Below are 16,986 nucleotides of genomic sequence, written 5' to 3'. Positions count from 1 at the left end.
AGACTGGAATCAGTACACGATCCGAGAGAACGGGTGAGAGGAGTGGTAGGGGAGAGTTGACCGCTCTTGCAACCCACCCTTGAACTGGAACACTGATGAAACAAAAGTGAGAGCTGCTATACTATCCTTTGAACACCTCAAAGAACCTGGTATAGATAACATCTATCCGAGCAACGCTAAAGGGAGGTAACATCGGAAGCACTTAGAGCGATTGCTTAGAAATATTTTTCTAGCATCTCTTGCTTAGGGCTACGTGCCTACCTCTTGACAGCCTAGTTACCTACTTCTTAAGCTTAAGATAATCTGCATACCGAAGCCTGGGAAAGATGACTATTCTATTCTTCTATTCTTGCTAAAAGCTTTAAAGAGATTGGTTGAGCGTCACATTCATGCAAAAGCACTTAGGTCGCATCCACTTAATGAAAACCAACAGACTTACCATCGCGGAAAGTCCTGTGAATCTCTGAAGATTGAGTACGCGATGGGGATGTTCGTGGATATTGAAGGGGCGCCTTTCCAGAAACTTTGTGACGCCGCCAGGGTGCATGGTGTTGAAGATACTTTAATTAAGTGAATTCATGCTATGCTAACGGAGAGATTGCTGTGTGCTGAAGTAGGTGTCCATCGCTACCTAACAACAGAAGTAACGAAAGTCTGCCCCAAGGAGGTGTGCTATCGACACTTATATGGAGTATGCTGATTGACTCACTACTATGCGGTCTGAAAAATTTGCCAATACATGTTCAAGCTTATGCTGATGACGTAGCAGTGCTTGCTGTTGATCGGGATCTTGGAACGGCGTGTAGAAATATGCAACGTGCAGTTATCTGGTAGGTAGTTGGTGCCCCAGACATGGAGTTTCAGTTAATCCAAATAAAATCACAATGGTATTATTTACAAAAAAGATAATACTGAATGGACTTTGCCTCTGACAGATGAACATATCATCATCATCAAAGGCGCAACAACCGGTATCCGGTCTAGGCCTGCCTTAATAAGGAACTCCACACATCCCGGTTTTGCGCCGAGGTCCACGAATTCGATATCCCTAAAAGCTGTCTGACGTCCTGGCCTACGCCATCGCTCCATCTTAGGCAGGGTCTGCCTCGTTTTCTTTTTCTACCATATATATTGCCCTTGTAGACTTTCCGGGCTGGATCATCCTCATCCATACGGATTAAGTGACCCGCCCACCGTAACCTATTGAGACGGATTTTATCCACAACCGGACGGTCATTGTATCGCTCATAGATTTCGTCATTGTGTAGGCTACGAAATCGTCCATCCTCATGTAAAAATTGTTCGGAGGATTCTTCTCTTGAACGCGGCCAAGAGTTCGCAACTTTTCTTGCCAAGTTTCCGAGGAATACGTGAGGACTGGCAAGATCATTGTCTTGTACAGTAAGAGCTTTGATCCCATGGTGAGACATTTCGAGCGGAACAGTTTTTGTAAGTTGAAATAGGCTCTGTTGGCTGACAACAACCGTGCGCGGATTTTATTATCGTAGCTGTTATTGGTTGTGATTTTCGACCCTAGATAGGAGAAATTATCAACGGTCTCAAAGTTGTATTCTCCTATTTTTATTCTTCCTGTTTGACCAGTGCGGTTTGATGTTGTTGATTGGTTCGTCTTCGGTGCTGATGTTGCCACCATATATTTTGTCTTGCCTTCATTTATAGGCTGTGCAGATTTTTGCCTCGACTTGAGGACTCAGGACGCTTATGCATCCGTAGTTTGGTAGAATAAGATGAAACAAAAAGGTTTTCACCGTAAACTAAACTCACACTGCAAAGAACACTGGAAAAGTTATTGGGAGTACTGAATCCAGTTCTTACAATGCCTTCTGATTCTCAGGTCCCCATAAATCTGTTTGAAGTCCCAGAGGAAGGCGTAACGGAATATACAGAGGTCTTCTACAGCGATGGCTCAGAAAGAGAACAGGGCTCTGGAGTCGGAGTCAACCTCTCGCTTGGGACAATATTTAACGGTTGCTTTGGGACAATATTTAACGGTTTTTCAAACCAAAGTATATGCGATCCTAAAGGCGGCGGTGTCTGGAAAGCTGAGCGGTTAGAGCACAAGGGTGTTGAATACCAGTCGACTCAGCTGTCAATGAGTACCTGAGTCAAATCAGGGTTATAATCTCGGGCGAGCACAATGCTAACCACATTGCCTCCTACAGTGTTCTATTGTAGTGTACCGTTACGGTCTTGAATGAAGTGCTCAACGTGGTGAGCATCGCGCTCGCCCGTCATTATAACCCTGATTTGACTGACGCAGTGACATTCAGCTGAGTTGACTGGTATCCGACCACTAAGCCATCCAGACCTCCAGTTTATTATATCTATTATAGTTCCATCCGGATGGCGAAAGTAGTTAGAGCGCTGGGCTGTCGTAGCAGAAGGTCGCGGTTTAAGTCTCACTGGGGCAGAAGGATTTGTTATTGTGAATTGATGTCGGATACCAGTTGACCCTGCGAAAAAGTACCTGAGTCAAATCAGGGTAATAACCTCGGGCGACCGCATTGCTGACCACACTGCCTTCTATAGTGTACTGTAGTGTACCGTTACGGTCTTATTTGAAGTGCTCTTATAAATTTCAAGGCCTTGATCTAATATGGAATATTGCGCCAACGATTACAATTATTATTATAGTTCCACTTCACCTGAATGAAATGGCTTGTTGCCATAATACCCAGATACGAATTGCTCTTCTAAAGCAAAATGAAATCATTTCGACCATCACCGTAATCACTTACGCTGAGCTCAGTGCGCTTGACAGACTCCAAGGGGAACTATTCCCTTCAGCCTCTGTAGACTCTTCCACCTATTTAACAATCTAGGAAATCGATTTTACTTGAGAAGTATATTCTGGAAAGTCCAATATTTGGTATTCAAGGACATAATAAAGAATGGATTAACGGTCAAATCAGAATTGGGGTAAAATGTCAGAGAAATTTCTGTCGAAAGTGAAAAACTATATTTTTTTACCAATGCTATGTACACGGTGTAGTTTACTGGTTGTCGAGTCACAAACCTTGGCTGAATAGCTCTGAATTCGAATGAAAAAACAAGAAGTGTTACTTAATGTCAAATCAGTCTGCCTGTCGAGAGGAGGGTGGGGATTCCCTCTGAGCCCGAAGTTTTCCCGGAGGGTTGGAATAAAAATTTTCACACCAGGACCGATTTTTTGGATAATTTTGTATTCCAGGCCCTATTTCCTCTCTGTAGTCCTAAAGTAGGGCGGTCATTTTCAGGGCTGCTTGCCGGTAATTAGCCGGTGAAACTCCCGAAAATACAAGCGGTAAGAATATAATAATAGTAAGCAGCTAATCCACTGGGTGATTTAAAAGTATTGAATAGAAGAAATGTCTTTTTTCAAAAACTCACATGCGCCATTGAAGAGAAAATCTTCGTAAAAAGCTGAAGAATGAACATTCCCCAAAATGATTATATACAAACTAACCTACATATCCAATTCATATATTTCACTAACGTTTGGTAAAATATCTTTGTATTTGTAATAGATAACAAGTTTGGATGGCTATAAGAGGATTTCAAAAGCAGATAACACTAAGGCAAGTACTTTTTTGGTAGCGATTCAACTGCGAAACATAGTAGAGTAGAGTAGCATTTTCATTTTTTCATTTTCCGAATTTTTCCGCTTTAACTCATTCTCTAGATACTATATAATTTCTAAAACGCCCCAATGTGATCGAAAAAGTTGGTAAGATAATTGTTCTTTGGGTATCCTTGCCAAAACAAAAATATCAGTAACATGCTCCCAAAGTTCGAATTAAACGAATATTTACATGCTTCAAAGAGCAAACAAAAATTGGTCCTTTTACTTTAGATGATTTAGTAGGATTGTTTTATGCAAAGAGTTCTACTTCACTCCTTATCTGGTAGACGGATATATTGACGTTCCCAAGAATGTATCTGACGGTCCACGTGGAATGATTGCCTTTCCATTGACTCACTCATGAGTAGCTTGGAAAGTTCATATAATTGTCCAAATCCTCTTTCTCTTCTGCAGCATAGGATTTTTATGATTCCTTTTGTCAAACATTTTTAAGGTCCTCTATTTGCTTTCTGAACCCTCAATTATAAACACTTATTTTGTTTAATATATTCTTCCGGAATTAATTCTAAACAAGTCGGGAAACCGGAAGCTAGACGCGTCAGGTATGAAAGGTTTTGTGTATTTATTTTATAAAGAGATTTGGGTGTGCATTTGTCCCATTACCATGTAGCACGTAAAATATGCATATATTATGTGAAAATAGCTACTTTCAAGTGATATTGACATTCATAGTCTTGAATTTACAGAGGAGCGACAGATTTGACCTAGTATAACTTTGTTAGTAATAGCGCGATTTTCACCAAATTCAGGATCATGCTCTATACTGTAGCCTACATTTTGTGATTCTAGGGTGAAGTTAACGGGGGTTTTATTTGAATAGGTATCGATATGGAGGGTATTTCGGAGCCTAGGCACCATATAGTGGCAGCCCCCTGATTTTTTCCAGATTTTTCGGTTTGGTAGTTCCTCAGAATGGGTTCGTTAAAAAAATAACCACTTTCAACCCCCCGCACTCCCTACCTTTTCAACAAAAGTCAAAATTAAGACCGGCTTCGAAAAGTACTAACCGAGTCCTTTAATTTGATACCCCACATGACTATATTTGATGAAAAAAAAATTTACACCCTCCTTTTGCATGTTTGGGGACCCCACCTTAAATTCATTGTAAAAGGATATATGCGTGAGCGTTCACAGTTCCCACCTTTCTGCCAAATTTCGTGTCAATCCCTATAACCGTCTCCGAGAAAAATGCGTGTGACGAACAGACTGACAATAAACCGATTTTAATAAGGTTTTGTGTTTACACAAAACCTTAAAAATGTATATTCATTAACTACCTGAACCTATCCATCCTACTGCTGCTATAAACAAAATATGTATGTGTTTACTTTTTACTGTTGTGCTATGTATTGCCATATCGGCAGCTAGATGGACGGTAGATAATTATGCCAGATGAGTAAGTAAAAGTGGCCGCTCTACGGAGCGGAACTAGCTTTATTCGCTGCTTTAGCTGTTATAAGGGAAAAGGTGTAAAATCTGGCGGGATACAGATGGTGCCCGCTGGATCACGTTTGATAACTATTTTCGTAGCGCATTTTAGTTTTCAAATGCCTTTGTCATTGGATCCCTAAATTGTTGTCAGTTGCCATTGAACGTAACCGTTCTTGTTAATGGAAGATGCACTATTTGCATTTGAAGTTTTATTGATTTTTGAAACATTCGATTCCGTACTATACGCTCTTCATCAAGTGCTGAGTAGCTTTAAAATATTTATAGATATTTACGAAAAGATAAATTATCACAGTAACGAATGAAATGTCATTATTGTCCCATATTTTCTGATTAATTGATTGAACTTCGCCTAAATTCCAAGGATAAATCACGACTTTTTCCTTCCCTTTTCCCTTAAGAGTGTCTAAGGACTTGACATTCAATTTCAATTCCCGTCTGCAAGGCTTGTGACCGCAACGCTTGAACTATAATTAATTGTTCTAATTACTTCTTGGAGACAATCGAACTGTCTTATACGTGAGTGTGGGGTTGGGGGCAGAGAGAACAGTATTTAATTGAAATATGTGGCGAAGTTAGGAAACTGAAAGTTATTGGTAGATATAAATAGAGAAATTAGAAGTTTGGAGAACTTAAACTCTCACAATTTATCACGTAAAATTTTAGTTAAAACGGGGTCAATAATGGGTGGCTACCGAGGGGTGATGAAGTTACAATTTTCTGACTTTTTACTAGACACAAATTGTAAATTTTCCAAAAGTCGACACCGAATACTAACCGATGGCAATGAGCCAGATTAATCGCGGAAGTTTTTAAACTGCAACGATTATTGTGAGAAATCATTCCACATCTTAAGTGTCAGGAATCGTTCCTATGGCTGCTATATTACATCTACCGCATCTACTTCAAGCGCTTCAGATGATTCTTCCGATTTCATTCACAAAGGCATTGAATAAATAAAAACAGCACTTCTTCTCCAGATAGAACATCAATAGTACAGTTGGCTCACCTTTAGTGGCCTATCCTTCCGTCTGGGTTTTTAAACCAAGCTAGGGGTTTTTAGTTTGCCAACGTTGGCTCAACAGCATTATGTTATTTATATTGCAGAAACCTAGATCTTCTTGCATGAATACTTTCTCCTTTCCGCTATTCAATACCCCAAAAATGTCTTAGGACCGAGGTAATCTTATACTGAAAGTGCAAGGTAGCTTCGTGACATATCGATCAACTGCAACCAAATTAGTCGGCTTTACTCACTTTGTCACTAAATATCTAAATTCAAGACTTATATGAAGCCTTAGATTCTGTCAACCAAAAAATATTCCTTTTCAAACTCTTTTCGCTCAACGCTAACGTGACGTTTGCTGCGAAGTCCTAAGTGCCAGCGGTGCAATGTTGAAGGGTACTACATTTCCTTCGACATGGCAAACGGCTCCGCTAATTTTCTGTTGTCCGGCAGCCATCTCAAGGTAGGTAAATATTCACCCCATCAGAGTTAACGCTGTCAATGAGAACAGGGAACAGGAATGCCCACTCTTCACTGTAAAGGAAGTGGAATGGGTGCTCTTGTCTATGAAGAACAACAAAACATCAGGACCATATGGTATTTCCAGCGAAGTGCTGAAACTTGAATTCAAGTATAAGACAGACTTGCTACTCAGAGTATTCAATACATGTTTGATGCTGGATGGTTTTTATTCCCGCTGGAAAATTGCGAGGCCTGTGCCGATAAAAAGGGGCAAAGGCAACCCCGAGGCGTTGTCAACCTACCATCCTCTTAGTATGTTAGACACACCAGAGGAATTGCTTGAGAAGCTTATCAAGCCAAGACTGACTGACGCAATACGCGCTGCGGGAGGGGCAATCCACAATTGATGTGATTGAGGAAGTGCTCTAAGTGGCGAAATTGGCTGAGGTATACAATTGCGACTGTAGGCAAGCGGTGCTCTTTGAGCTGCTAGATGTAAGAAATGGCTGATGTGCAATGTTGAAGGTCTTTTCTCAGTAGGCGTCGTTTGCTTCTGGGGGCGGTTCACTGCGTCACTCTTTATAGTTCCGAAGTATGGGCTGAATGCCTCGGTAAAGAGATTTACGGAAGCGCATACCGCAAGGACAGCATTAATGGTGATAGCAGGCGTAAAATACATACATTTTTTTATGCAAAATTATATATTTAGTCAAATGTGTATGTGTTAACGACATTAACATAATTACAGTGGCCTCTACTCTACCACAGTAGGAAAAGTAAAGTGCCAAGTTTGGCGGGTGTATGAAAACCATTTCATGTCTCTGTTGGTGTTCATTAAAGCAGCGCCCTCTCACCACTCCTCATTGTTCTGTTTATGGACACTGTTACAAGGAACATCCGACGTCCAGCGCCCTATATACAGGCCATATGCAGATGTTGCTTTCTTAGCATCTAATGGCAAAAATGATCTTGAATAACTTGTTGACTGTATTGCCTCCTGCAATACAGTCTCAGATTAAATCTGAATGATACTGAATTTCTGATGACCGATCCTCATGAAATAGGCACTATCGCTGCCAGTGACAGTGAGCTGTCGAGAACTGTGTGGTTTACATATCTCGGGCCAATATTATCAGCCAATGGAGAACTTCGTTATGAAATTGCTTCGCGCATTAGAGCAGCCAGAATCCATTCACAACAGATCCCTCCGTAACACCTATAAGGGGGAAATGGATGCCACAATAAACACACCTAACAGATGTCCTGGAGATGAAGCATCAGTCAATGATCTTCAAAACCACCTGAAGAGCATTATCATTGATACGGCCACAAACATACTTGTCCCCGGCCGCAAGGAAAGTCGGAACGGAGCAACGGCTGCTTTCCGAGTAATGTTGCATTCTCAAAGAACGCGATCACGTGAAGAAGCGACTTCACAGACGGAAAAAGGTTGCTTGGAAGAAGCAACAGTTCTGTGAACTCAAAAAGTACAAGGTACAAGCTATAAGCTCCGCCGTTGGGCGCAACGTTTGCACGCCAATGAGGAGGCATGTGCAATAAAACCACAATATAGATCAGCAAAAAGGAGACTCCGCAGGCCTTGTCAACGACGTGAATGAGGACCCGTGGGGGCTTGGCTATAAGCTTGTCACCCGGAAAATCGGGGCTCTGCAGAGGCCCTGCATACTAAGTACCGACCAGATGGACCGCATTGTGCGGACATTGTTCCCCAGACATCCTGTACGGGTTGATGACAATAACGCGGTAAGCGTCGAAAATTGCCCCCCTTTTCGCAATGAGAGGGCTCGAAGAAGCGGTTCTCTCTATGAAAAACAAGAAGATGTCAGGTCCTGATGGCATCCCGGCGGAAGTTTACAAACTGGTGTCCCGCCAACGGCCAGAATTGCTGCTTGAGGCATTTAACGCTCGTTTGAAGGAGGGCATTTTCGAGCCGAGGCATACAGCCGCCAATTACGACGAATAGTGCTCCTCAGAACACTTGATGTCACAAATGTCTTCGATACCGTAAGATGGACAGATATACTAGGCACATTAGAAAACTCATTCCACGTGCCAACTATCTTTTGCGAATATTCAGGGATTATCTGAAAGACCGCTCTTTACTCTATAAGACACTAAAGGGCCAGAGGAGGATGGAGACCACGTGAGGAGTAACACAGGGATCCATCCTAGGACCGGACCTCTGGAACGCTTCCTATGTTAGTCTGCTGAGACTCGATATGTCTGAAGAGTCGCGTCTGATCGGTTATGCAGACGACGTTGCGGCACTTGTTGCCGGACGCAGCCTTGCGTTGGAAAAAATCGAAGTGGTCACCTTGACCAGAAGAGGAATCTCTACCCTGATTCCCATATCGATCGGCAAGTTCACTATAGAGTCAAAACCAGCGGTTAAATATTTTGGTTTAATGCTTGACTCGAAGATGAGCTTTTTCGAGCAAATCAAATCAGCAGCGGACAGGGCTGCAGCTGGAGTCGCGGTCTTGGGTCGGCTAATGAGGAATGTTGGGGGTCTTATATCTAGTAGGAGACGTCTACTTATGGGAGCAACGAAGTCGGTTCTGCTTTGTTGCGCGGAGGTATGGGCTGATGCCCTTGACAAGGAGATCCATCGTAAGCTCCTTGTCAAGGAGCGCAAAGCTTTCTACTGCTGTAAAGGCGAGAACTTAAGAGACGTGGTTGCCCAGTTAGAACCTCAAAGCACCCTTACCGAGTGGCAACTTTCTTGGCAAAATGAGTAGATGGACTGCGCGGCTCATCGACAATTTAGACCCTTGGTTGAACCGAACGCATGGTGAGATTGATTACTTCCTTACCCAACTTCTAAGCGGGCATGGAGGTTTCCAGTTTTACCTGCAGAGGATTGAGAAGGCGCGATCTCCTGATTGTGTGTTTTACAATGGAGTGGCGGACGACGCTAAACACACTTTTTTCTGTTGCGAGAGGTGGGACGGCTTTCGTCAGCAGCTTTATGCAGACACAGGGGAACTCTCTCCAGACAACATTGCCAGAGAGATGCTGAAGAGCGGTGGCAACTGGAATCGTATTGCGTATTATGTTCGGGCTCTTCTTATTGCGAAGAAGATTGAACTCGACCGGCTGAGAGATCGGATAGTAAGGGGTTCCCTAAACTAATAACTACCTTTCTCCCCTCCACTCCCGTCAGGGAAAGGAATTCCCGGAGTTGAAGGCTCCCAAAGCCGGGAGAGCGGGAGGGCTAGCCCGAAGTAATGTGTCAAACGGTTCCAGGCTACTTCTCTGATGACAGGGAGTTGTTTAGTTGGTAGTCCGACAGCGTACTGTTTCGGGAGCCCAACACTCTGTGCGTAAACGCATTCAACTACCCTACTCAAAAAAAAAAACTAATTCACTAAGGGCCTTTCAATGTTTGGTTACAATGCAAAAAGTGTGCAATTGTCAAAACACGAAAAACGACAAGTGGTACTGTTCAAACAGACTTCGCGCTTAAAGGACCCTGGAAAGTTTTCCTCAGGTAGGAGTCTCTTGAGACTTAACCAAGCATTTTTAAATACCTCATTACCCCCCTAAATTATTCAACTGTCCGTGCTAATTATCTGACGAGTAGCAACATTCCCTTCAATCTGTTTATCGTTATTATTGCGAATTTTGGCTGATGTCAATCATAATTTTTTAAGTAATTCACTATGTGAATCCTGAAACATAAAAAACTACCAAACCATAACAATAATAACCTAAACATTTTATTTTTTCAACCCTTTACAGAGTCCAAAATACGCACCACCAATCGAATTCGTTGATGAGGCTGCTCTAAGTCCTCCCGATGGCTACAAGGATAATGGTCTCAATGCTCTTTCTGGTGCACTTAGCGGTCATGTTTTCGGTGCCCAGCATATTCAACAGCTACAGGTTATTCAACGATTGCAACAACAACGAGCTGCAATGCTCGCTGCTCGGGCTTCCAATCAACAGAGTCAGCCGAGTCAACAGAACCAGCAGCAACAAGCACAGGTAGCCACTTCACCTGCCGAGGAAGGTCCTATTCCTGTTTGTACAGAATGTGCTGAGTGTGTTGAGTGTGCTGCAAAGCAATTACAAGATGAAGGTAAGTGATACTGTCGTAATTATAATTTCGTTTTGCTTTGAGAAACCAGATATCCACTATAATAGGAATAGATGTTACCAGGAAGAGTTTATTCGAGGCACCTAAATCAGGATAGTCATTAATGAACCAAAGTGGGAGCCGTATGGGTTAAATTATTAATTATTTCTGCTGTCGTTAAGTATATGTACATTTCCTCAGGTCATACACGTGTCGTCCAATTTGCGATTTCCTAATTTACATGCATTATCGATTTGATTGCTTTGATACTTCAGAGAAACGATCTTTTTTCGCATTGCTTGTGTTGCTTCCAGGAAGCTTTTCATTTCACTTTTGGCTCAGATACAGGAAAACGAGAGTTCCTTGACTTTTCCGTTTCGTTCAATTACGTTTTTGTCAATACATCCCAAGAGAGTTTCCCGTGAAAAATTCTCATCCTGTTTTGTGAGTCTGCTTCTAGTGGTGTGACACTAATGGATGGCTTTCCATTTGTTTGCTCCAGAAGCGGTGGGCAAGTATGTATTGATACCCACAACAGTACATATAAATGAGCACACATATTGAAACAATATAATTGTGTTTGAAATCGCTTTCCATCGAGAAAACCCTCAATGATTCGATTCCACCAAGTTTTAATTGAATCTACGAACTTGACCATCTCAACTTAAGTTGCGTAAACTTTTGCGTTCTTAGTCCCATTCATAGAGGAAATGAGTATCCCCCTCAACTGGAGTTGTTCGATACGCTGAAATCCAGAATTCGAGCTGGACAAATAAACTTTGCATTACTCTCAAGCAAACACCTAAGCCTTGGCTAAACAAAATCATTCCCGAGTATCTTCAGAACTTCGCAGAAATAAGTTACAAGCTGGTAAGATGATAGAAATCCCAAAAGAATTAAAAGCTTATATAGAAACCTGTGTTTACATATTTGTATGTATATCAAAATATGAAGGACTCGTCCACGTTTATGTGCATCTGAGATTATTTCGAGATACTCGAATATGGTCTGGTAAGTTTCAGAGGAAACTAAGATGAAGCTGGATTTGCTTGGACTGAGGATATAACAGGAAATAATTCGAATGAAATTGACTTCGATTCATCCATTATTCATTTTGTATCGACCATTAATAATTTTTTGATGAAATCTGAGGCTTCGGTAGGAAAGCCTCCGGTCAGAACGTGTTAACTGATGCGAATTGAATTAATCTCAATAGTCCTGAGCTGTCATGCTACTTGACAACTGAATAATTGGGATTTTTTCGTAATGTTTATAGATAAAATATTTAGTTCCTGAAACAAAATAGTGTTGTTGGATATTCCTGAATATCACTTTCCTCCAAGTTCCTTTTTGGGTTGAAATATTAATGAGCGTTAGACCACTGCGAGCTAGCGATGGTAGAGGCTTCTGCCTGCGTTGTTGGGTGTCCACAAAGAAACACTTCAGATCAATCCAAATCGTCCTTCGTCATATCTCGGATTGCTTTTCCGATAAGTGAGACTGGCTTATATGTACATACATATATATGTATATGTATATATTGGAGGAGTCATTTACAATTCGGTAACTTTGCTCAAATATACCGGTCATATCTTCAGTTTTTACCCATTTCCACATTCAAAGGGGTGGGTTTGCTGCTGCTTATGAGTTTTCATTTCCAAGATTACTCAGCAATTTGGGTTTCTACGAATTGATTAACGATTCTAGCTTAGTGTATAGTATCTCGATGAGATTATCTCTCTTTTTCTCTAGCCTTTGTGCTGTTCACAAGCGGGGTCGTGGTGATCGGTTTCGCCATTTGGCTCTAATCTCCATCCAGCGTATCAAGCCACCGTTGTTTCGGCCTGCCTTTTGGTCGTTTACCATCGATTTCGATGTTCAGACCAATCTTGGCAAGTGAGTTCTCGTTAGCACGAATTGCCATAGAACACCACCACCATTACCATAGAGCGCGCCCCTCTCGATGTGATTAAAACGTGTCACGCCACTAGTCCAACGCAATATCATCGTCTCCATTACTGAAAGACGCCGTTCATTGTCTTTTATAGTCGGCCAATACTCAGAATCATAGAGCGCGACAGAACGGACGACATTGTGATAAATTTTAGATTTGAGACGTTCATTGATACGTCGGTCACAAAGAATACCAGTTGTGGAATGTCACTTCATTCAGGTTGCGTTAATGCGTGAAGCAATTTCATAACGCAGTTCTCCATTGGCTAATAGCGTTGACCTGAGGTATTTAAATCGGTCAGTTCTGGGCAGATCACTGCCGCTAACAGTTGTGGAATGTCACTTCATTCAGGTTGCGTTAATGCGTGAAGCAATTTCATAACGCAGTTCTCCACTGGCTAATAGCGTTGACCTGAGGTATTTAAATCGATCAGTTCTGGACAGATCACTGCCGCTAACAGTGATTGTGTCTGTTTCGTGGGGATCGGTCGTCAAAAATAGAGATTTTATACTATTTGTATGTAAATTATTTTAAAAGAATGTGGATTAGCCATGCGCTTTTCAATAATATGCAGCATTTCTTCTTATTGTCACGTTTTAGCACCCTTTAACTTCTCCAATATACTCCTTCTAATTTCCTAATTCCCATTGGGACATAAACTTACATTAAAAATTTAATTTTTAAAACGATCAATTTTATTTTGTTTACAAAACCCTACCAGCTTCTATCTTTCCCCAAAGTTCTAAGACTCCTTCTCATGTCGCATATTATTATATGTATTCCCGACTACTGACTGACTAAGGCAAGATGCAAGTTCAGGTTGGAGGTCAATGACACCAACATGAGAGCGAACTGGACCGATTGAGAAGGGTAGACCGGTGAGTAGCTAGACCTGAAGGGTGTTGAAGAGTTGATGGGACATTCGTTCAGGGATGAAGACAAACCGAAAACTTCATCTTTGGAATTGGGAAAACGCCTGGAGAAGAAGAAAAGAGTTTGAGTAGTGCAAAAGCCTACTTAATTACCAACTACGTTTCGTGCAGCATAGAAGAAAATACTGCGGACTACCAAAAATGAACCTTTTCTTTGAGTGCTTTGGAAGGGGAGAGTATTTTACTTATTTTGTATTTCTTGTTTTATTTTTATTTTGTCACAATCTTGGCAGATGCCGGATTTTACATAATATTAGCACTAAGTATCAAGCATTTAGGCTTGGGCGATCTTACCTACTTCAAATATAAAGGGGCGCTGGTGGTGGTGGCCGGTAGTAGGTTAATGGGACAATCCGTCGAGAACTCCTGGCAACAGTATGCAGAAAGGTATATTTCTGCAAGGCTTCAAGGGAAGCCGTGATAGATTTAAGTGCAATACCTGACAATAGTTGGCAATATTATAGGAACTACAACCCCTCGCTCGAGACGCCAAATTTCTTTGATTTCACGAGCCAGTGGCTCATAGTTCACCTTCTTCTCCACGTATTGAACGGAAATGCTGCTATTATGGGGGATGGCAGCATCAATAATACACGCGCAGCCTGTCTTGCTAACAGCACGTCAGGTTTGTAATTAGATATGTGGCGATCAGTGAGAATTTGCCGGTCCTAATATATACTTTAAGAAGGATGTATTAGTACTACCCACGGCTCATATCGGTAAACCGGGCATGCTCCCGTGATCAGCCCATGATTGTATGCAAGGTTTTGGTGAATCCCTCTACATACAGTATTATGCCTTCTTTCTTGTATTGCATCGGTGCCATAACAGTGCAGCTAGAAATGAGATGGTCAAACGTCTCTAACGCTGAACCACACATACTACACTGGTCGCTCTCCACCCGCTCTTTCATTAAGACGTTTTGTCAAGCTCGGGTGGCGACCACGCCATTCTGAATGGTACACATAAATCCCTCCGTCTCAGAAAAAGCTCCCCAGCATACAGCCGACAAATTCGACATATGGCTGCCAAAAACAATTCACGTGTTTACTTGTTTTGCTTTCCACCTCCGCCTTTGTTTTCACTTCCTCCCACTCATAGGATTGAAAGTCGATCCTTCAAGTTAAGTAGAGTCAGTCCACAGCCTACCTTACAAACCGTCGCATACAAGGGACTTGCCTGCTTCTTGCTGTAAAAATAAGCGCATAGCGAGTCAATTTGACGGTGATGTTGTGCCGCCACGTCAACCACGCCCCTACCTCCGATGTCACGAGGCAGGTTCATCTTCTTCACTACAGAGTTTAGAGGGCGCTTTTGGAATTTGGAGGTGACAGTCATATCCGCGCTGGACGTTTTCCAGATCGGTTTTCATCCATGGCAATATTCCAAATACATATGCCAGTGACGGGATAGCGGATACATTCAGTGCCCGTATTTTATTCCTCCTCGAGAGATGCGATTTTAGTACTAGCTCTACATGTCGCAGGAATCCGGACAGCAGAGCATCCTTTAGATCACGAACTTGAGAATGGGTTCTCTGCAGAGGTCTGTTTCGGTCATAGCTTGGATATGGGAGTCACCAATGCTACGTCCGGCATGCGCTGTAGCCTGTAGACCATATTTGATTGCGATACCATGGCCTCTCACGTCATCCAATATCTGAGTGTAATTACGCGGTATTTCTAGCGATTAAATTGTTTCAAATAATAAACACTTGTTTTTCCTATTCACTAGTGTTGATTTATATTTTGCAAAATCCGATATTTCGGGAACCACTCGTTCCCTTCATCAGGGCTAACAAATCTGCTCATCAGTGGGTTTATTAGCTTTTCATAATTTAGATATAAGTCTTTAAAAACTAATTTAGCCATATAATTAATAAGAATAGTATTATAGATTTAGATTAGTATAAAAATAGCTAAAAAAACCACTTATAGCAGACTTGTTAGCACTGCTGAAGGGAATAAGTGGTTCCCGAAATATTGGTATTTGCAAAATATAAATCAACACTAGCGAATAGGAAAAACAAGTTTTTATTATGTCAAATCATTCAGTAGTCATGGAAGGGGGTGCAGTGGCATACAGAACCAAAGGGGACTCAATGAATTCCCCTGGAAAATGCCCCTCCGTATGCAAATGGGCTTTGAGGTTTTGATACCCTCAGATGAACGCACTGTCAAGGTGGTATGCCACCCTTCCATGATTATTGGTAAAAACTTTATTAGCTTCGGGACATCAATTAGCCAGGTATGCGGGACGCTATCAAACGCCTTTACGTAATCGATATAGCAACTAAACTTATCGTTGTTTTATTAGTATTTTTCTAAAATTTTCATATTCATTCTTAGTTTTATTCTTCCTCAATCTCCCTTTTGTTTTTTTCATTGCTTATTGATTTATCATCATCATCAACGGCGGGCCACCTCTCAGCCTTGATGAATGTAAGAACATATAGGGGGGCCAATATAAACTCGGACCACTACCTTGTTGGCATAGTGCTCCGAGCTCGAGTTACAACACCACCTACAATTCCCTCTGACAATCAGGTGGGAGTGAATACTGAAACCATTAACAACACAGCCCTCCGTAACACCTATAAGGGGAAAATGGATGCCGTGATAACCGCAGCGAACAGATGTCCTGGAGACAAAGCATCAGCAAATGTTTTCACAACCACCTGAAGAACGTTATCATTGATACGGCCACAAACATACTTGGCCCAACCGCAAGAAAAGTCGGAAAAGCTGGTCTGACGATGAAGGTAAGCTAGCAACGGAACAAAAGAATGCCCCATACCGAGTAGTGTTACATTCTCAAAGAACGTGGACACGCCCAGAGACTTATCACGAACTCCTGCGAGCGGAGAAGCGAGTTCACAGACAGAAAAAGGAAGCCTCGGAGAACCAACAAATTTGTGAACTAAAAAAGTACAGGGAGCAACCGCATCAGGCGCGGAAGTTTTACCAACAAGCCAACAGGATGAAGCCTTATACACCTCGATGCTCATCCAGGCGAAACAAATTGGAGCGATGGGTTGAGTATTTGGATGAACTGCTCAACAACCAAAATATCGGCGTGGGTCGAGTAATTTGATGAACTACTGAACAACCAGAACATCGGCGAGTTGGAGGTCCCGCCAACTAAAGACGACGGACAAATGCTGCCAAGCATAGAAGAAACAGTCGGTGCAATTCATCGATTTAAAACCATAAGTCGCCAGGAGCCGATGGAATTACAGCCCTACAGGTTAAATATGGAGGCGACCCATTTCACTAAATTCATCAGCTGATGCTCAAAGCACGGGACAGCGAATCAATGCCTGACGACTGGCAACGGAGCATTATCTGTCTCACACATAAAAAGGGAGATATTACACAGTCCAGCAATTGTAGAGGTATCACGTTGTTGAGTACCATCTATAAGATATTCTCCTCTATCTTG

The 16,986-nt window shown here is 42.0% G+C and overlaps 1 protein-coding gene across 6 annotated transcripts in view; it reads left to right on the top strand.

Moving 5' to 3' along the window:
• The window catches only part of LOC119653699, a 106,029-nt gene that overhangs the window by 44,985 nt on the left and 44,058 nt on the right, over positions 1-16,986 (top strand). For all 6 annotated transcript variants that reach the window (XM_038058619.1, XM_038058609.1, XM_038058600.1 and 3 more), the window contains exons 3-4: positions 3,528-3,578; positions 10,323-10,662. In XM_038058619.1, the coding sequence (XP_037914547.1) occupies positions 3,528-3,578; positions 10,323-10,662 (391 nt within the window). The remainder of the gene's footprint in view (positions 1-3,527; positions 3,579-10,322; positions 10,663-16,986) is intronic.

The sequence above is a fragment of the Hermetia illucens genome, chromosome 1 (genome assembly GCF_905115235.1).
Source record: "Hermetia illucens chromosome 1, iHerIll2.2.curated.20191125, whole genome shotgun sequence".
Classification (NCBI taxonomy): domain Eukaryota; kingdom Metazoa; phylum Arthropoda; class Insecta; order Diptera; family Stratiomyidae; genus Hermetia; species Hermetia illucens.
The sequence above is the reverse complement of the archived record's forward strand: the minus strand, read 5'-3'. Positions and strand labels throughout refer to the sequence as shown.